The sequence below is a fragment of the Streptopelia decaocto genome (genome assembly GCF_964273445.1).
Source record: "Streptopelia decaocto genome assembly, chromosome: 6".
Classification (NCBI taxonomy): domain Eukaryota; kingdom Metazoa; phylum Chordata; class Aves; order Columbiformes; family Columbidae; genus Streptopelia; species Streptopelia decaocto.
In genome coordinates this window covers 13,704,929-13,725,279 of record NC_138660.1, presented here as the reverse complement: position 1 = coordinate 13,725,279, position 20,351 = coordinate 13,704,929, and the positions used below count along the sequence as shown (strand labels likewise).

The window sequence follows — 20,351 nt, the reverse complement described above, 5'->3', positions numbered from 1 at the left end:
TCTGATACACAATAACTTTGATTTTCTTCTCCAAATATACATGAAGAAACGTTTGAATTAATGGGTGAAAAAGGTTTTAGATTGCCAATGAGTACCTAATTGCAAAATATGTTTGTTTAAACTTTTTAACTTTCCTGTTTAACATTATCAGATATGTATTTTTACAATCAGGAGAGTTACATTGGAATAAGCTGCAAACAGTGCTTACATAAGTTTAGTTGACTAACAAGCCTCGTTTCTTGATCCAACTCAATCTGATGCTTTTCCTTTAAAATTACACAAGGCAAGACAGATTTTCCTGCTAGGTCTCTCAAACAACCTAAACCCTTAATAAACAATTTAATATGATCTTTAAAGTTATCCAGCTATCATAATGAGCTTGTGTTATCTACATTCCTGTTATAAAAGGCTTTTATTGAACCAATTACTTTAGCAGGAAGGAACCTTTTGATTTCCAGCTTTAATTTATTTTGGCTTAACTCCTATTGTTCCCATTTCAACATCTCATTTGAAAAAATCAGCAGCATCTTTTGATTTTGGAAACACATTCCCTACCTCATCAAGACAAGCTCTTCCAGCTTCTTTTTCTCCCCCCTCCTTCCCAGAGAGCCCTTCCGGCACCACTCTAATCATTCTTCCAGCTCTTTGTTCGATTTGGAGTGGCACTTGTATAGCACCATATAGAACAGTACTTTTCCATCTCCTCAAAATAACCTGATGGTCTTCACAGGATATTTCACAATCAAAACATCAGGTCTTTATAACTGACATGTTATAAAGACCACGCTGCTTCCAGCCCAACCCCAGATTTCTCTCCCACCTGGATTCCAGTTCCTTGCACAAAAGCAGCTGCACACATCGGATCCGCTAAACAACCTATTAGGAAGTGAGGAAATGGAAAAATTGATGCATTTCTCACCATACAAGAGATGATGCTGAGTTCCAGGAAATTTTCTACAAACAGCTTTTAAGATGCATTTATTAATAATGGGTCGCTAAGTTAAACAACCCTCTTCCTCTTAACTGGAATTTTTATAGAGTATAGACAAACTTCAACAAAAAACCCCAGTGGCAAGCTTAAGTATTCCCCAGCCACTGCCTCAGGCTGAGTGAAGATGAAAGCAGCTGGTAAAAAAGTTTCATGTAATAAAATAGTCCTAATTTTGCTTTGTTCAGTAAGAGTTAAATTACTATTGAACTTAATTACAAATAGCAGCAGAAAGACAGCTTGGTTTTGTGGCTTTGTTTGTTTGTTGGGTTTTGGTTTGTTTGGTGGGTTGTTTGTGTATTTTTTTGGTTGCATTTTGGTTTGGTTAAATAAACTGCAACAGTATCATCACTCTAGACTGCAGGATTAGAACAAATTTCTTCTTCATTTCGAAGTTTTTGAGAACTGTACCTGGTTCAACTACTATTGCACTTTTCTAAACTAAAGCTAAAGCAATCAAAGCGGATTTTTCAGCCTCAGTTGTGTAATAAAAAATAGTATTTTAACACGTAATTTTTTTTTTCAAATAGGAAACTAGCAAATTGAAGAGTAAGAAAGTCGTCTCTGGGTAGAACACTTACAAAAGTATACAGGAATATACTATGAGTCAAACACACTATTTTGAATTACTATACATTTTTGAAGAAATAATGAACGTACAAAAGTGAAAGGCCATCTTTTAATTACAAAACAAAAATAGACCAAGATAAAATTTTTAACACTCCAAGGACTTCAGAGTTATTACAAAGATAAATAAAAACCAGATGCAAGAATGCAAGAAGCATGACAGTTCAATTCCCGATTCACTGCTCCCACATTTGGCCAACCCAGCACCCGCGAGGGCCCAACTCAGAAGAGCTTTTGTCATCTGCTGAGGGGGAAAGCTCTGGAGCTTGAGCTACACCACATGCACATCGTTCCTCAGGGGTGGTGTCTTTACCAGGTAAAGGCATCCCAAGTGAGGGTGGCTAAACACAACTCTCACACTGACTGCTCTTCCAATAGGAAAGAACAAATGGGCCAGAGAGGACTGGAAATTCACTGCAGTTCAGTGCTCCATCTCAATGGCATGTTTGAGAGAAACTTGAATGGAGCCTGGGACACTCTGCCTCACCAAGATAAGGCAGGAGCAAAAACACCCTCCACTTATATGTGGGCACAAGTAAACCCACTGTTAGAGTACACTGAAAGGAGTAAGTAATTCTTGTTCTCATGCTTTCACACAATGGAAGGGAGGCAATCATTCTTTGAGGCAATATGGGTTGGTCACTAAAACACCGTAAGGACTGTTCATTCTCTGTTGGGCATTTAGATGAGTTCAGAAAATGCTGATTCCTGCCCACATTGACCTTTAAGACAGCAGCCCTCATTTACACTTTGAGTATGCATTAAAATTTCATTAAAGTGTGTCCTTCCCTTCTCCATGCACAAGATAGGGCAGCTTATGGTCTTCAAAGAACCATCTCTTAAAAAACAAACAAAACCCAAGACACACACACACAAGGCTGAATATCACTTAAACAGTGATAGTCTTCACCTGAAGATGTCTTCAATGTTTTACTCTTTTTGGTCTGGTAAATATCAGTTCTAGGAATAAGATTCGTGTTATTACCACTTACGAAAGTGTGAGTAATACCCACTGACAATAATCAGGCTATGATTAAGCCTTGAATAAAGTGTAAAAACACGCCTCATGTTAACAAAGCCCTGGTGCAACTTACTGCATTCACAGAAGACAAATGATCTAGCAGGGTGCCAGCTAGTAAAACAAAACTGACTCACAGCATATCAGATCATCAGTGAGCTCAGCCATCCTGACATCTCACTTCAAGTAAGAGAAGCAGCCTTTTGGGTTTTTGGATTTGTTGGGGCTTTTTTTTTTTTGCCATCAAGAAATTTAAATACCTCTGCCTACTGAAAGAATTGTGTTGGAGATCATACATCCAACTACGAACAACCCTACGTTTATCCACCCACAGTTTTCTCCCACTGTTTCCATTACAGCAGGATACTCTGCCAGAGCTGCTCCCTCGGAGGGTCCAGTTTCATGAGCAGCAGCCAAACAGAGAAAACATTTTGATTTTGCTGGAGAGAATCACTGCTCCCCTCCCCTTCTCCTTCCAAAAGTGTCAAGCTATTAAGTCTTATCATTTTACCTGCCTTGTCACAGGCAGCCGAGTCAATTTAACTCAATACTTTCTAGCTCTTCATCTCAGCAGCCACCTTGTCCATGAGGTGCAGAAAAGCAGCCCCGGTTCTGCGAGGTTCCAAGTAGGTGAGCAGTGAAGAGAAGGAGGTAGAAGCACTCTCAGTAGCAGCAACCTCAGATCACTGTCACATGTGCCACAGATTTAATTCCTCACCCATAGTAAACAAGGGCAGCAAAGCAAAACTGATCAGGAACGAGGGCTTCTCTGTTTCTCTTAATATTACCTGGAAAATTACTCAAGTTGTGATCCTCTGAAATAAACCCACACCTTCCAGACACAGATTTGTGAAAATGCTTTGAAGGGATATTATTTACAGGACTAATTTCAGAGAGTTAGTCTCCTTTTTTACTGCTGCATTCAGCATCTCCAACCCAAACATATTCCATACCATGTTCTCAGAGTCAGTCTACAAGTTGTATCAATCAACTGCTAGAAATATGGATATTTTACAGGCATATGTTTTATCTGCTCTTCAAACAACTCCTAACCAAACCTGCCCAGAACTGATGCAATAACCAAATATAACTAATTTGCCACTTATTTATAGTATTAATTAGCTGCTTTGACTTTTAAAGGAGGAGAAATAAGTATGAACTTAAACACTAAGACTAAACAGTTTCGCTAAGACTCATTAGCTTCACATAAACACCTCAAGTATGTTCTATGCAGTTTCTTCAAGCATGCAAACTCAAACAAATACAAACTTCACTGATGTCTCTGCCTGAAAAACTACACAATTCTAATAACTTTTGGTTGATCAATGAAATGACCCTGCATAGCAGCAGTCATTTAGAAAGAGCAAGGAAACACATGTAAAATATTATCTCTGGAGATGCTCTGTATATGAAGCACATGCCACAGATTTATACCTTCTGTTGTATCTTACGTGCATTTTGGCGAGACTAGAAAATCCATGTAAAAGAAAACCAACTATTACTACAGAGCAATTGCCTCTGGCCCAGGAAGTCCTTGAGTCCTGAACTGTTGGTGGCTGAGAAAATACCAAATAACACGTTAAGAGAAAGATCGGTCTGAATTTAAAAGAATCCCCTTAAAAAGAAGTTAAATACAGAAAGCTTATTATATCCTTGTAATCAATACACAGTAAGAATGTGAACTTTTATTAATGATTTGCCTTAGGTTAGTCTATTTTCTCATGCTCTCTGAGTACATCTTTTTAGATTTTGCATTTCCCATCCCTTTTATCACTTCCATCACTGTCACTCTCTGCCACCTTCAACTTCTTTGTCACTCTTGGCGTCACCACTCATCTTCAAACGTATTCACCTTCAAAATTCAGACAAGCCACCTTCAATTCCACCCATGGAATATGAAATGTATTTCTTAAGCTCTTCAGGCTACAGCCTCTGGATTTAACCAACCTCATGCTATCTTGTGTTGTACTTGGCTTCTTTAGTTGCCACATAGGGTTTAGAAGTAAGATCCCCTGCCAAAGTCCATTCTGGTTATTAAAAACTCAAACTTCTTAAAGGCTTGTTTACCACTACAAATACATGCAGTTGGGACATCATTTCTCCTGGCACGACCACAAGATCAGTATTCTCTGCTTGTATTCCTCACTGCTTTTGTCAAATCCCCTTTAAAGCCACCTTTGGCATACTTTACCCACACACTTGGTCTCCTATTCAAAATGAAAGTCAGCAAATCCTTTAGTCTGCAGACAACCATCCTTGATTTTGACGCTTACCAAGTATCCCCGTAGGCGGCTGTTTCTCTGGCATTGCATTGTACTTTAAGATTACATGCAAGAGCAATTTCATACCATCTGCTGACACTGCCAACATCGGTGATGCACAATTATTTTCACTTCCTGAAGTTTTTATGGTGACTGATTCTGCATGCATTTCTTCAACGCTATAACCAGATGGCGTAGTAAAGCCAAGTGGCATATTATTAGCACCACTCAACTGGCTCACCAGAAAATAACGATTTATTCACAATCCAGGCAAATATGTTTGGAAAGCAATTGGCTTTTTAGTGAGGACATGGAACGCTGGCAAAATGAAGCTCCTTTGCCAAAACCCATCGTGACACATCATCCATGTGTGCCAACTTGGAAGGGCTGTTCTGGACTATTTAGTACTCATGGTATTTAAGCTTTTAGTGTAATAATTTTCCATTTAACTATGTTTCCATCTTCTCTACAATTTTAAATTCACAAAATTATATATTTTGTTCCTCCACTTCAAGAAAGTATCCTCCTTTGGGCCAACAAAGTAATTTCTGCATCAAGTTTCTGCTTAGATTTTAATTGTTTCCATTTTCACACAACTGCCTCTAGCACATCTTATTTCCTACCACTACCAGAGTGTTCAGTTTTTATGCACACAGTACCTCCCAGAGGTTACATTCCACTGTAACTTCTCTTTATGCTTTTTCAAACACTTGTTTCAGGAGTAGTCACGTTTCTACAGTCCTAAATTTACATTTGGCCCTTTGAAGGCAACCACAAGGCTGATGCAGCCCCTGGTGAAGATAAGTTTGACACCCCTGTGTTAGATCATGTATGGAATACAGGAGCAAGTACAGTGGAAAGTCACCAGCGTGGTCAAGTGGCTGAAGCACAATGAAGAAAGGTTCAGGGAACTGGGCTTGTTCGACCTGTAGAAAAGGCAGCTTTGCAGGAGCTAGTAGCAGCCTTCTAATATCTAGAAGGAGGTTGCAAAGAAAACAAAGCTTGGCCCTTGCACTGCATGGCAGGAGGAGAGACAACCTCAAATTGAGACAGGGCAAGGGGTTTTACAAGACCTAGTCAAAGCCCCAAGTAACCTGGTCTGAATTTGATGCTGACCCTACTTTACGCAAGTAGTTGGACTAGACACATCACTGCCAATGGAAGAGATTCTGTGATTCCCTTTTGCACTGGCAACCAGTAGGTGAGGAGGAACAATTCACTAAAGTTGAAGGAAATTCCAAAAACTGATAATAACAATGAGAGTGAATTGCAGTACACTGCACAACCAAGAGAGGAAAACTGCAGGAATGACACAAAGCCAGTGTCACCTTCCCATCTCCTGCCAGGCTGGCTGTAGCTGTGCTCCTGTGTTTAGGCTCCATCCAGCCCCTGACTTGCGCAGCCACATCACTGCGCTCACCCAGAACAGAGGTGAGCCACAATTTATGAAGACCCACAATCTAAGCTTAACAACTTAGAAAAACACTTCATCTTTCTCCCTTGGTAACAGGCTGATGCATCATACATGCTTCCCCACCCCCACGATACCAGGTCATGGTACTGTTGGAAAAAAGGGACTGGACTGGTCCAAGCAGCATGCTTCTTAGTATTGTGAAATCAAAACAATACAAAACCATCAGTCTTTTGCACTAGTCCTACTAGAAATATTATTCTAAGAAATTTTACATCACTTTAAATTCAGCTGTTTTACTGAAAGTATACTACTGAACAAACAAGCTAAGAATGACTGCTCAAAAATTGCTTTTCTAGAAAAATCAATGAATTTTCATATTCTGTATTTTTAAGTGCCATGAATTGATTTCTAACTGTTACTTAAATAAAATTCATTACTGTAAGCTCAGCCCACGTGCCTGCTCTTAATAGTATCCATGGTTGCAGTGATGCAAATTTGCCTACCTACATCAAACTACATGTGCCCACATAAGGAGAAAAAAAATACTGTATTAATCAGTACTCCTTGCAAAAGATTAGAGCAAAGTAAACCAGCTAAACCTTAGAAGGTAGGACAAAAAATAGTTTAAGGACCTGTTCACCAATCATGACTAGATTTTATTTCTGAATTAAGTAAAAAATAATTATCAAGGATCAAATTATGAAAGACTTCTCAGATACATTAGAAAATTCATCTCACCAACCAAATTCTTCTCTTCCCTAATCAGAAATAGAAAAATAACAATGAATTGTTTCAAATACTCCTCCACTCAAGGTGGAGAAAGGGGAAACTTTTAACACTATTAATAATCCTATCAGGCTGATAGGATGACTTTAATGCTGATTTCAGAACAGCCTTACTTACTTGCTTGCTTTTTCCTTTAAGTTTGAGAAATAGGTTTAAGCACAATGTATTCTTGATTAAACTACAACTTCCAAGTCATCTGACACACACACGTTCACAGAGAAGCAAACAGTCCTTTTTTAAGCCCCACTGAAATAAACAGCTTTAGTTGAAGCTACAAGGTACTACAGTAGCATTTAGTTAAATGAGGCCAAAACTTGACAGGGACCAGGCAGGAAGGATTAAGTGCTGGTTAACTCCAGGTGGAAATGCACCATCAGCGTGAGCCCATCTCAGACTCTACTGTGCGGGAGGACGATCACCTCCTCCTCTCCCGGGCAGCGTTCCTGTGAGCAGCCTGACTTGCTCAGCACTCAGAGCCAGGCTGATCACACTGAAAAACAATACATTTTTTCCCCAGAAAATGTCTTCTGTTGGCTTAAACTTCCATGTAAGTTATCCTTCTGTTCTTAGACAGTACATATGGGAAGGTAAACAAATGCATAAAATAAAACTAAAGTTGAGCAGTTCAATTATAAAAATGACAGCACTGCCCCTCACTTTTTTAAAATGAAAACAAAAAAATTAAGGTGCATATCAATATAACCAAAGTCAAGGAATTAACATTCTATCCTAATCTCACTGTACAAAAGATAATATTTTAAAAGAAATAAAGCAGAAATGCCACAAATTGTGATTTTAGAGGCTATGTTTCACTTCCAATAAAAACCCTAAAAGCAATGGCTCAGACACCAGAAAGACACTTTTGCTGATGAGAGACAAGGTTACTTCACCCATTCCAATCAGCCTATGCTTCCTTGTGTCAGACCGATAAGCATCTTGACCTTTTCTTGTATAAAAGCTATCACTAAACTCATGTAATATTCTTATAGATGTTCAATTTTATTCTACTTCTCAAGAAGGATGTTTGTATGAACAAATTTTATGGTCTTCAATTACCCAGAAAAATGCTAGAAGTCAAAGTAGCTTGTTAAAAAAAAGTAAACCTGCAACTATTTGAAGATCCAGGGAAAAGGCAGCAACATAGAATACCAGTTTACCACTTGCAGGAAAATAAAAAGCTTCCAAAAGACAAAACTCACTATGTCAATATTTCACAAGCACATTACTACTACATTCTGTTTATGGATCAGATTATATCTTCAGCAGGTAGGGGTGAACTGTATAAAAGCAATCATACGTAAAACTTTACCCTAGCACAGAAGTAATGACATTAAGCTATCTGGGTATCTTCATCTCAAAGCAGAAATATGACAAAATTACAAAGCATCTTGAAATATATCCATCCCTAACAAGACTTCCCAGATTCATCATCTTCTCTTTGGCCACGATTTTAAACATATCCTGATAAAGGTTACGTAAAACATTGTTTAGAATTCCTCATTCTGGAATAAAAAGCAAACTACTATTCTAACATGTTTACAGAGAGTGAGTTTTTATAGAAAAGAGTCTTACTGCAGAATGACAAAAAAATTCATCGTTCTATTACACTTCAGTTTTTCAGTATGTGCATAATTAGCTCTTAGAAGAATTAACATCTATCTTTACTCTTAGCAACAACTACAGAATTTATTTTGGCAATTTGTGCAGTTAAAGTTTAAAAAAAATTAACACTAGAAAACCGTCAAGTCATTTTCATTAGAGGTAAATAAAAACTGGAAGAAAGATTCAACAAGAACTTCCAAGACTGTAGGCATTAATCAAAAGCTGTATTATCTTACCTTTGTTGTTACAATGCACAAGCAATCCATCGTTTCAGCATAGCAGGTATCTTTCCAAACATTTAAAAGCTTTATTTTCAATCACAGCTAAACACCATCTCAACAGAATGAGAAAGAACACACCTATTTAATAGTCAAAAAAGTAGAATGTGTGCCAGGTTTCTCTTTGGATTCACTCAGAGGTAGAAACACCGTGGAGAGAAAAAAAGAAAAAAAAAAAGGCAGACTAAAATACAAATGCTTTACGTTTCATGAAAGCTTCTGAACCTGTTTTGATTATCTGCATCTGAAAAATTTAAATTTATTCTTGAAAATATCCTAGAAAAGATGTCAAATCCTATTCCATAGCAGTTAAGTACCTCCTTGTATTCTATTTCATATACTCTTCTTTCAGGATTACCTAACACATGAGCATCATAGGGAATCATTTGATGAAATGCAATACAAAATTGTTTTACTGAAGAAAAATCTCAGTTCAGCTTTCCTTAGCTGGTTATAGTTTCTAAAATGAAGCGTTTGTTCAAAAATAGTTTTGGTTGCAAGCAAGTATTTCTCCTCTAACGTCATTTCAGCATTTGCAGGCTGCAAAATAACAGATTTCTTAGGCAGTAATGAATGGAATATTCCATGTAGAACAGGGAGAAAAGAAAGTGGGAAGGAAAGAGTAATGCATATTGCAAGAGAAACGCTATTTTGAGCCTCGAATTAACCTAGAATTTCATTTCCTTTTGTAAGGGTGTAATACAGTGACAAGGCAAAGTTCGTATGTGCAGGCATTGTCTTCTCAGACTAATAAGCACAGCTGGGAAAAGTAAAACACTTGGACACAAAAAACCCTACAGACTAGGAAGCACTAAACTGACAGTTTCAGACACTGGTAAGAACCTTATTACATCAATTTCTCACAAGAGGCATTAAAAGCAACTAGTTAACTCAGTTTCTGCTACATTGTCCTACTAGGTCTCCCACTAACACCTTTGCTACAAACATTCAAGCACATTGAAAAAATTCAATAATTATTTGAAAACTATTAAATCTTATCTGCATCATTTTGCTTTTAGCCCAAGATGTACACCTGGCCAAAATTAATATATTTTGCATCAGCAAACAACTCTAGAACATACTGGGTGTGTATCTACACCATTCTCACTATTCCCTTTAAATTTTCTGCAACTTTCCTCCACTTAATTTCTTGGCTCTGCCATTTCTGTGGGGGGAAGTCAGAAAAGAAAAGTTAAAAAAAAAAAAAAAATTAAGGAAACTATTCTTCCTAAAACTACACATTTTATTTTTCAGGTAAGCGGTGCCTTTACAGAACAAAGAGGAAAATGAGAACATTATAAAATCCTTCTCTCATTTAAAAACAAACAAAAATAACCCAAAAACCAAACCTCCCAAAAAACCCAAACATTAAAGAAAAGCTTGATTGCACATTAGTAAATCAACCCTATTCAGCTTGAATCAAATTTCAAGGTAAATCTTATACCATTCAGCCAAGACCAGGATATTTACTTGGTGTGCCCAAGTCAAGCCAGAGAAACTTTTCATTTTCACAGTCTATAAAGTTTGTAAGGAATTTCTATTATGAACACCTAGGTGAGGTTTTCATTGCTGCAAAGCACCAGTAGGAAAAATATGCATCTTTCACATTAATAAGGCTCAACCCAGGCATAAGTCTAAACATTCTGACTTCAGAAAGCAGAAAAGTGAACCACCAGTTAAACTGAAGGAACTTTCCCTTTTGTCAGAAAAAGAACAAAAAATTACCCACACAGCTGAATGCAAACAAGGTACCCCCACATAAATCATCATTGAATTTCCCCAGTCTTCTGTTGGCAAGACTGTAAAGTTCAGAGACACTGACAAAGTACAACAGCCAAAAAGACACCAGGAAACTGAGGAAATCATTTTTAGGTGGCTTGGCGCACATCTTGTGTCTTGTCCAGAAATGTCTCCAACAACCAGCACAAGACACATAGTCAGCCCACGTGTACATTTCTTGCACAGACTTTGCTTTAGGAGCCCCGGCAGCACACCAAGATTCTGCTGGTCCCTCATGCTCCATGTACCAAGGACAAAGATCAATGATACTTTCTCATCACTCACATTTCTCTCGGCCACCATAGTGCAAGATGAAGCTTCTGCAGACTAATCCTGGCTACAACTGCCTTACATTCAGGGTCAATCACTTCACTTCTTTTCCCTCATTTTTTTTTTATTCTCTGGCCTTCTTTGGGACTCTCTCTCAGAACTAAGGATCATCATCAACCGTTTTTTTCCCCTCTCATTCACTATCATCCTTTTAACAAGACCTAAGCTCAGTCTTACCATAGAAAGCACCCAACTTCTTTCAGGTTGCCAACCCAAAATCAATTTCTGCAGACATTTCATTGGAAAATACTGCATAGAGAAGAAAAAAATATTTGTACAAGATTGACCAAGACTCAAACATTCATTGCCATAAGAAACAATAATACAGCTTCCTGAAGACAATTTTTTTAAACCCCTTGAATGACCAAGCATGTGTTAAATTTTGGAGCTCAGAAGAAACATTTTTTTCAAAATGAGAAGTAGGTGAGGAAACAAGAACTAAAACTACTGCAATTAAACAATTAAAAAAAATAACGTAGAACCTTCTTCCCTTTAAAATGTATTGCGGAAAGCAACAGAAAGATATTAAAGGACACACCAAAACTTGAATCAAAATCATGAAGTGCATGGAAAGCCCCATTTTTAATGTACTGAAGAATAAGACATTTCCATCTAGTACTCTTAGCCATTTAAATCACTATTATTCTACTGAATTTGTGAGAAGCATCGCATGTCATTCATACTTATAGAAAATAAACCTTTCTGTCCTGTTGGCTCCAAGTGATCTGAGTAACAATCAGCAATAACCATTCTATAGTTTGACCAGAAGGAAAAGAGTGCATTTTCATTCACTGTTATTTGTGGCATTAATATTAAAAAAACTAAGGATGATTCTCATGTGAGAAACAAAGGAAATAACTTTTTTTTGCCTTGAATTCTCTACCAATTCTTTCAAGTTATGTTTGGCAGTCACTTTTTGTGCCTTCACAGGCAGTGAGAGATTCTATCTACAAAGTCACCAGACAACTAAATAAAGGAAAATTCATGCACAGACAAACCATACATAGAAATAAATCATGCAAATGAAAACAATGCTTTGGATCTATCCACAAATTTAAAAGTGCATATGGTTATTTAAATACTAATTTGCTCTCAGGTTCTCTGAGAAAACCTGTGTAACACACAGCTGGCACAGGTGTAACCAGAGCAGCAGGCTCAGCTCCGGCTTTACAAGGGTATGTCAAGTGCCCAGCCTCGGCATATTTGAGCAGACATTTCAAAGACTCAGTTAAGATCAAGCACTATCATCACTGTAAGCATTTTCTCAACTCCTTCAGTAGACAAAACATTAAAATTCTGAAGTGCCGTAACCTAATTTATCTAGCTACCTTTAAACCTGGCTGCAAGACGTAATTATTACAAGTTTAAAACAAACATAAGATACCAAATTCACATAATTCTGTGTAAGTTCTCTATTTACTTCTGAATTGAGAAAGGTAAGTTTTTAGAAATAACGGATTTTTACTGCTTGTGTATGCATCCTGAACTGAGCATGGGGGTTTTGCTTGTTTGCTTTTGCATTCAGTTTGATCAGAAGCCTGCCCCTGGAAGACCAGAGCTTTGATTCAACACTTACACTCTTTTTATTGGTACAAACATCCTGGATTTCAAGAATTGAAGGTAAAATCCTTCACAAGCCAAATATAATTTCCCCACTGTAAAGCTGACACAGAGAAAGCAATGAGGCCCCTGAGTGACCCAGGACTATACACTATTAGGTGCTCAGATAAAAGCAGCACACCATTTCTGCAGAAAAGAAGTTGATATAGATAATGAGCAATACACACATACAGATACAAGCATAAAGGAACAGTATAACAGGGAGTACAGCAATCAGACATAGGGTATCATCAAGTTAGTGAGTACTGAATCTTTAAAAATATGAAGGCAAAGAAGGTATTTGTAATCAGTGCAATAGATCTGGGATTTTCCAAGGAACAGCTTGTTATTACAACGGGTATGACTGACTGCATTTGTAAGGCCAGGTGAGGCTATTGCCATCAACAAAATTCAGAAAAACAGAACTAGAGTATCCTGCCACTTTAATAATGCAATCTATATACACAGGTATCTCTTTCTGAGATTTTCTCTAAGATTTCAATTAACTGCTTGATGTACCATTCCATTTTCAATACAAACTGCTAGTGATTAACATGGATTTTTTTCATTCTACAAGGAAGTTCCTTCCTCTAGACTATGTCAGCTCATTTTATTAAGAAGTTACCTAAAACTAGCAAAGTCTTACAAAGGTTAAAGACATTACTGCTTGCTTTGTAAATAAAACCAGTGCCCATACTGTAGGTGAAAATTACATTAGCTTAGTTCTATCCTTTTCAAATATTCACAACGACCATTATTTGCCTTTTTACAGATATTGAGCAAACCAAACACAAGGCTGCAGTGTGCCTCAACAGCAAAGGTGGCTAACAGAGGCTGCATTAGCAGAAACACAGTAGTATCAAGCAAAACTGTTATTCCCCTTTGCCTGGCACTTCTACTGAGGCATCTGGAACACTGCATGCAGTTTCAGGCCCTCCAATATGACAAGGATGTCAATAAGCTGGAGGAAGTTCTGCAGAAAGCCATCAACATGCTGAGGGGGCTGGAAGACTTGCCCCTCAAAGAGAGGATGGGGCATGGGGCTTATTTTAGCTTTGAGAAAAAAGTTCAGTGGAACCTAGAAGCAGCCTTCCAGTGCATCCAGTGAGGTCACCCAGGAGACAGAGCCAAATGCATGTTGTGTGATGGAATGACCTGAGAAGCAGCAAATAAATTGGAACAGAGGTTTAAATCAGAAATAAAGAAAAGTTTTTTTCACCAAAAGGATAGTCAAGCACTGGAACAGGTCACGCAGAAAGATTTTGCAGTTCCCACCCTTGGAGGTTTTCAAGGCTCAGCTGGTCGAAACCCTTTACAATCTGATCAACCTCACAGGTAGAGCCTAAATTATTTTATGATTCCAAGATGTTTAGAGAGCTTCACTTCCGCCCTGCCTGGTGTCAAATTTAGCTGACATGTCTATAATTTCAGCTATTTTTCCCTCCTTCCTCTTTGGCTTTCTTTTTATTAAAAGAAATCAGCAAAGGGCCTTAGAAGACAGACAGACAGCCTCTCTACATGCCAGATACTAAACACAGGGGCATGTGCAGATAAATGGGGAAGTCACAGATCAGACCAAAGTAATTCAGCCACCATGAACCACTAAATACAGAGATCTGTTGGCCCAACTGCAAGAGTAAGACACTCAGGATTAAGCTCCACCTTGCAAAACCAAGCATTTCTTTTAAGACAGTGTTCAGTAGGGATTTGTTATGTTGTTTGTTTTTTTTTTCCAAAAATCTAAAATGAAATTATTATGGCTACTTTTAAATCTGAGAAGTTAAAGTGTTTGCTGTTTAGTTTGAAATAAAACAGTCACAATATTAAAACATATCCTACAGATTACCAAAAAAAAAAAAAACCACAAGACAACTATTTCCTTAGCAATACCCTAGTCAGTTAGGGCAAAGGAGATTTCTACCAGTGATTCAAGTTTCACCACTTATTTCTCAAACTGTCCCACCTACAGATGGCACTACAGATCACAGCAAACAGCTTGCAAGGATGCTCCCCCCTGCACACATTTCTCTCACACGATTACTAGTGTTAAGAGTTCTTGCTTTGGATTTGTTAGCTACTTTGCCAACACACACCTAAAATTCAGTACTTAATGCACAAAGGAGAAAGGTATGCACCTTTCAACCCTTTCAAATTGAATCCGTGGGGATTTTTCACTAGTCCTTTGAACTGAAAGGATTGTCATTCCTGTTTATCACTGTCTTGAATCTCTCTTTTTTTATTGCCTCATCATCTTTTCATCATCTTTTTCTACTGGAGATTAAAACAAATAAAACTGTCAAATAGGGTTCCAGGAAACAAAAAGCATGGAAAAGAGAACAGATTGCTGTGAAGGGGAAAACCGCAATCTGCAGCTCTAACTTTCTCTAATGCAATACCTATGGGGATTACAAACTCCAGTCTTTCAATCCAGAACTAGGAATGCAAAAGCAGAAGTAGGCTATGTCCCATTTTAAAAGTCCTCAGGCAACCTAAGCTTGTATACCACTATTCTATGTATATACACAAGCACACATTGCTAAAAAGTCATTCCCAAAGTCAGCTGTGTAGAAAGTTCTTGTAATACAATCCCTAATCACTGTAGGGGAGCATTACATTCCTACTGTCAAGCAACTCTCTCATATACCATCAAAGTGTCAGCTGGAAGAATACTCATTTGGCCCAGACTAACTACAGCACAAATAGACCATTAAGGTAAAAGAAACAGGGTTGAATGGTGTTACTTTCAAGGCTTACAATTTGCAAGCAAGAAAAATCTGTCCCATTCTTATCACACACAGTCCTACCAGCCTGGCAAGCAACAGAATAGATCTAAAACAACCTCAAAGTGCAGCTGGTATGCTGATCTGGTTATATCTTGTTAATGAGCTAATACTGAATTGGGCATTGGCCTTGCAAGTCTAAAAAGTCACACTTTCTGTTATATAAAAGAGCTATGAACAAAATCAGGTATCCTAAACTCAAGCTCCGTCCAATCTCTAGTAATTTTCAGGAAGCAAAACAAACCATTAAACACATGCTGTAGCAGAATGGTTATGCCCTGGGGTTGATTAAAATCAAAAATTAAAAAGAAAAAAAAAAATCTAAGTATGTAAAAAAGCAACATATAGAAACCAAAATGCATTAAGTTTTACAGGATAAAAACAAATTTTCATGAGGTACACATAGCAAGCTATGTGGAATATAAATTGTCAATACATAAGCATTTCTCCTCATAATTTTAATAAAAAATTAAAAACATTGAGGGAAAGGTATTGCCTTACAGGTATACAAAAAAAACCACACAACACAAAACAAAGCAACACACACACGAAAATAAAAAACACACCTGTCACCGAAGATGAAAGAATTGAGGCTGATAATATGTACAAGATGATATGTCTACTATAACAATTTTCATATATATTTGAAAGCTAAACTAAGACCTTCAGAAAAAGCAAATGAAACCAACACTGAACTACCACTCTTCAAAACTGTTCACCTTTACAACTACAACATGGAAGCAGAATTTTTAACTAATGAAATACGAGGTTACATTTACTCAAGGTGACAGAGACACTGAGAAAAGTTTGGCTTCAGTTTCACATAAACCATCTTCAACTTCAGCGTACGCAACTATTCTTTTAAATACTGGCAGTAAATGTAAAATCTGAGTTTCATATACTGAAGGTCAAACAACTGTCTGACTTCCACATGATACTTGAGATACTGTCTGAAGGAAGACAGGTGGCTTTCTCAAAAACAAATCTATGTCACTTAGAAAAATAACAAAGTAATCCACACTATAGCAGGTTCTGTTAGATAATACTATATACCATGACCACCAGACAGTACTGGAGAAGCAGATGCATTATCTAGCAAACAATTTAGCTGAGAGCATCCACTTATATCTATGGTGAGACTTCTCAAATTAGGCCATTCTTCCTTTCAACACATTAGTGATTTTGCCATGATAATGTGCCCACTGTCCTTGGTGCAGCATCATAGACCAGACCTTGTACTACTGGGAGTCTCCTAGCACACAGGAATAAAAACTACAGATGCAACTTTGCAATTAAATTACCCGTTCACATGCATCTTTATGTAAAATACAAAGATACAGGGATGACACGTTTACCTAATAAGTTAGTCCTTCTTATTGTGGACTTTTTGGTAGCAAAATAGCAAACTCCTATAGGATAAACTTGCCAGTTTCTGGAATGGGCCAGAGAAGAACAATCACAAAGCCTGGATCTAACAGTAAGCACCGTCCTACGCTTCAGATTTCAGCAGGCTTCCCCTGCAATGGAAGCACAAAATGTGCTACAGTTGGAACACCGTAACAAATCTCACAGCAGCAATCTGCTTCACCATCCCAGCTGCTGGAATTACGAGCATGTTTAAAACCAACAAAACACTTTTAGTAGGAATGTAAATCCTCAAGTCCATTACACTGTTCCAATGTATATAAAACAAACACACACACACAACCAACATATTTAAGCCATTTAAGACAATTATACTGCCTTTAAAGACCTTCAGTAAGGGAGACTGCCCAGGTACAGCTATTCTGGTACTTAGGAAAAGATTTAAAACATTTTTGCTAAGCCTATTACCTTTGCTTACAAACACAGGAAAATTCTGTTTCCCAATTAAGTGTTCAATTCTTCGAAGCTGCACCAAATCTTTCCATCGGTCTTCATTTCTTTTCAAACTTTAGATCTTCCTTGTCAATCTCTTCTAAGCACTTAAATTCTTTTACACCTTTTCACACCATAGTACCTTAAATTGGACAGTATCTCCAGCAAAGCCTTATGCAGACCAAGTAGAACAGTTTTACACCACACTCTTGTATCAATAAGGTGTTTCTTGTATTAACATGACATAGTTGACTCACCTTGAGATTCAACAATGACCCAGATCTTTTCTGAGAAACCACTGAACTATTCAACTGTTACAGGTGCTGCTCAAGTATAACCAAAGTATAGGGCACTGTACTTGGTCCTGTTGAACAGAAGCCTGCCCTTTAATTAGTCCAACTGCTCAAGGCTTCATTCTGGTCTTAGCTTCTGAAGCAGCAACACACTATTCCCCTCCCATGGTTTAATTTATAATTTAATCGAGATATTTTCACTAATAGCTCAGACTGGGATCCATTTTTTAGAAACTTTAACTGATGTATTATCTCAAAATATAGCCTGTTAAGCCATGCCGTTTTACTGAAGTCAAAATTTGTCATATTTATGACAAATAAATTATGACAAATTATGACCAGAAGAACTACTACCACATTAAAAAAAAACACCACCAACAACACCATGACACACACCCCCCCCACCACACTAAGTTTGACAAAACTGTTATCAACTATGCTGGATATTATTTGGCTCCTTTTCCCCTTCAAGGACCCACAAAAAGACAGTAGAATCATTCCCTGTACTTGTTAAACCTGGATCCTCCTTTCCCACCTTGCTCCTATATACACCCTTTTTAAAATACAGTGTTTGCCCATCTGCAGTTTTCCAGAGCTTCATCCATCCTCTGTGACTAAGGGCAACTGTAATGACTCTTAAATTGCCTCATTAAGTTCTTTGCACATGTAAACATGAAATGCATTAGGACGAGTTTATTTCAAAACACCTCAGTAGACAAAATAAACTTTGCCTATCCTTGCCTACCCTACTGTCTACAGGGCATTTTGCTCCTGCTTGTAAGAGACTGCATTTCCACCATGTCTTCAGAAAGAGTTCTACAGCTCTACACCTAAGATTTAGATGACTGAATACAAGTAAATAGCACAAGTGTTCTCCATAGCATTTGTCATATACCCTAGCATTACTTCCTTTTCTCCAAAGATGACAATTCTTAGAGCAAACTTTCAATAAGGTGACTATGAAGACAGTGGCCTTCCCTATGCAGTTTCAGGTAACTAAGATTCCAAAGACACATATAATTTAAGTTTTCCAGTGTATAATCAAGATTCACAAGTAACAAAGGAAAATAAATCATTCCTACACTGCAAGTTCCTACACTAGACTTTCAATCCCTCAGTGTTCAATTACTTACAAACCTGAGAAATATGGTATACTTAGCCTGCTCATTTTTTTCATGTAAAGCTATTTTAATCACTGCTCTTGGCAATATATAACTCTTGCCCCTGGCTAGGCTAAAAAGCTGATCTTTTATCTACTAGCTATTTTCTACTTTCTGAAAGAACACAACACAACTCTTGGATTTCTTCCATAGTTTCCTTTAAGGCTTTTCTGACACAATTCATACTAGCTTCAATATGACAAATTTCACAAAAACTACAATAAGCACAAGCACTTTTTTTTTTTTTTCCCTAACTGCACAAACTCACTAGCACATCTCACAATTGCTCATGTTCTGCAGCTAAGTGCTGTCTTACACAGTCCAAGCAGCCTCTGATGGAGTTCATTCAGCGAGGCCTCCTCACCACTGTCTTTAGCTGGGCAGTACAAGTTCCTGAGCTTCCCTGCAGGCTGCAGCACTCGCCCTTCAGTTGGTCCCCCAGCTGTTCCTGGGTTCTATGACCACCACATGAAAACGGGTCATCAGAGCACACTGCCTTCTGTTATAACCAAGAAGCTCACAAACCTTTTCCAATGCTGTCAGTGTTGAGGGAACACTTGAAACAAGGTTCACCTCTTTGGGGACAAATAATAGATCTGATGGGGAAAAAAAAAAAAAATAAAAAAAATAAAAAAAATCAAGCAACATTGTAACTTTAACTTGGGCAGGGAGATCCTGATTTAACTGAAAATACAAATCAACATACATTTCCCTGCCCAGTTTTCTCACCACTCACTAGTGACAACTGGATTCATATAGCTTTCAAAAAAAAAAGTCCCTCCAAAACACAGCTGTGTAAGTAGCAAAGAATATCTTATGAACAAACTGAAAAGTTTACTATCACAAAGATACAGCTTCAGATTTCCCAAATTATTCATGAAGTAATGACTAAAGAGTCATCAGTATGGATGAATATAAGCCTACTAAGCCTGTCAGCGAGGTTCCAAATTCAGAGCATAAATCCAGTTTAATGGTCACTTAATGGTACATTTGACAAACAAGTTTATAAATTTTTGACTAAGCAAAATGCACACATCTGTTATTAAATATTTCAATAATTAAATCCCCTAAGACTATTGATCTTAATAATGTACGTTTTCTATTAAATATTTTATAAAATGAAGGAAATGTAGAGAACAATGTCAAGCTAATAGTCTCAACAAAAAAACTGAACAGATTTCTGCATCATACCTCTACACTTGGGCTAAGGCTGCTCGGCAGTGTTTCTGATGTCACGGTTGTGCTCGGAAGGCTGGAGAAGTCCCAGGTATTCACAGGCTGTATTGGTTCAGATGGCTGAGAGTGATCAATGCATTTTGGATTGTCCAATAAGGTCACTTCATAAAATTCTTGAATATCTAAAGATGTGGAAAAAAAAGTGAGAAGTTAGGATTTATAGTTGATATAACATTCTGATTTTAACACCACTTTCCTCCTGCAAAACAAATTAGATACCTACAACTTTATCTACCTATTACAGATGAAGCTGTATCATCACCAAGATCACACAAACCTTCCCACAGAATACACAACCTGCTCTCCGTGCCCCAAATCTCAGAGCCTGTTTGTCCCCATGTCT

The 20,351-nt window shown here is 37.7% G+C and overlaps 1 protein-coding gene across 6 annotated transcripts in view; it reads right to left on the bottom strand.

Moving 5' to 3' along the window:
* Positions 1 to 20,351, bottom strand: part of DLG1 (discs large MAGUK scaffold protein 1) — a gene marked incomplete at its 5' end in the record, with an annotated part of 153,988 nt that overhangs the window by 118,966 nt on the left and 14,671 nt on the right. For all 6 annotated transcript variants that reach the window (XM_082056855.1, XM_082056851.1, XM_082056853.1 and 3 more), the window contains one exon: positions 19,964 to 20,130. In XM_082056855.1, the coding sequence (XP_081912981.1) occupies positions 19,964 to 20,130 (167 nt within the window). The remainder of the gene's footprint in view (positions 1 to 19,963; positions 20,131 to 20,351) is intronic.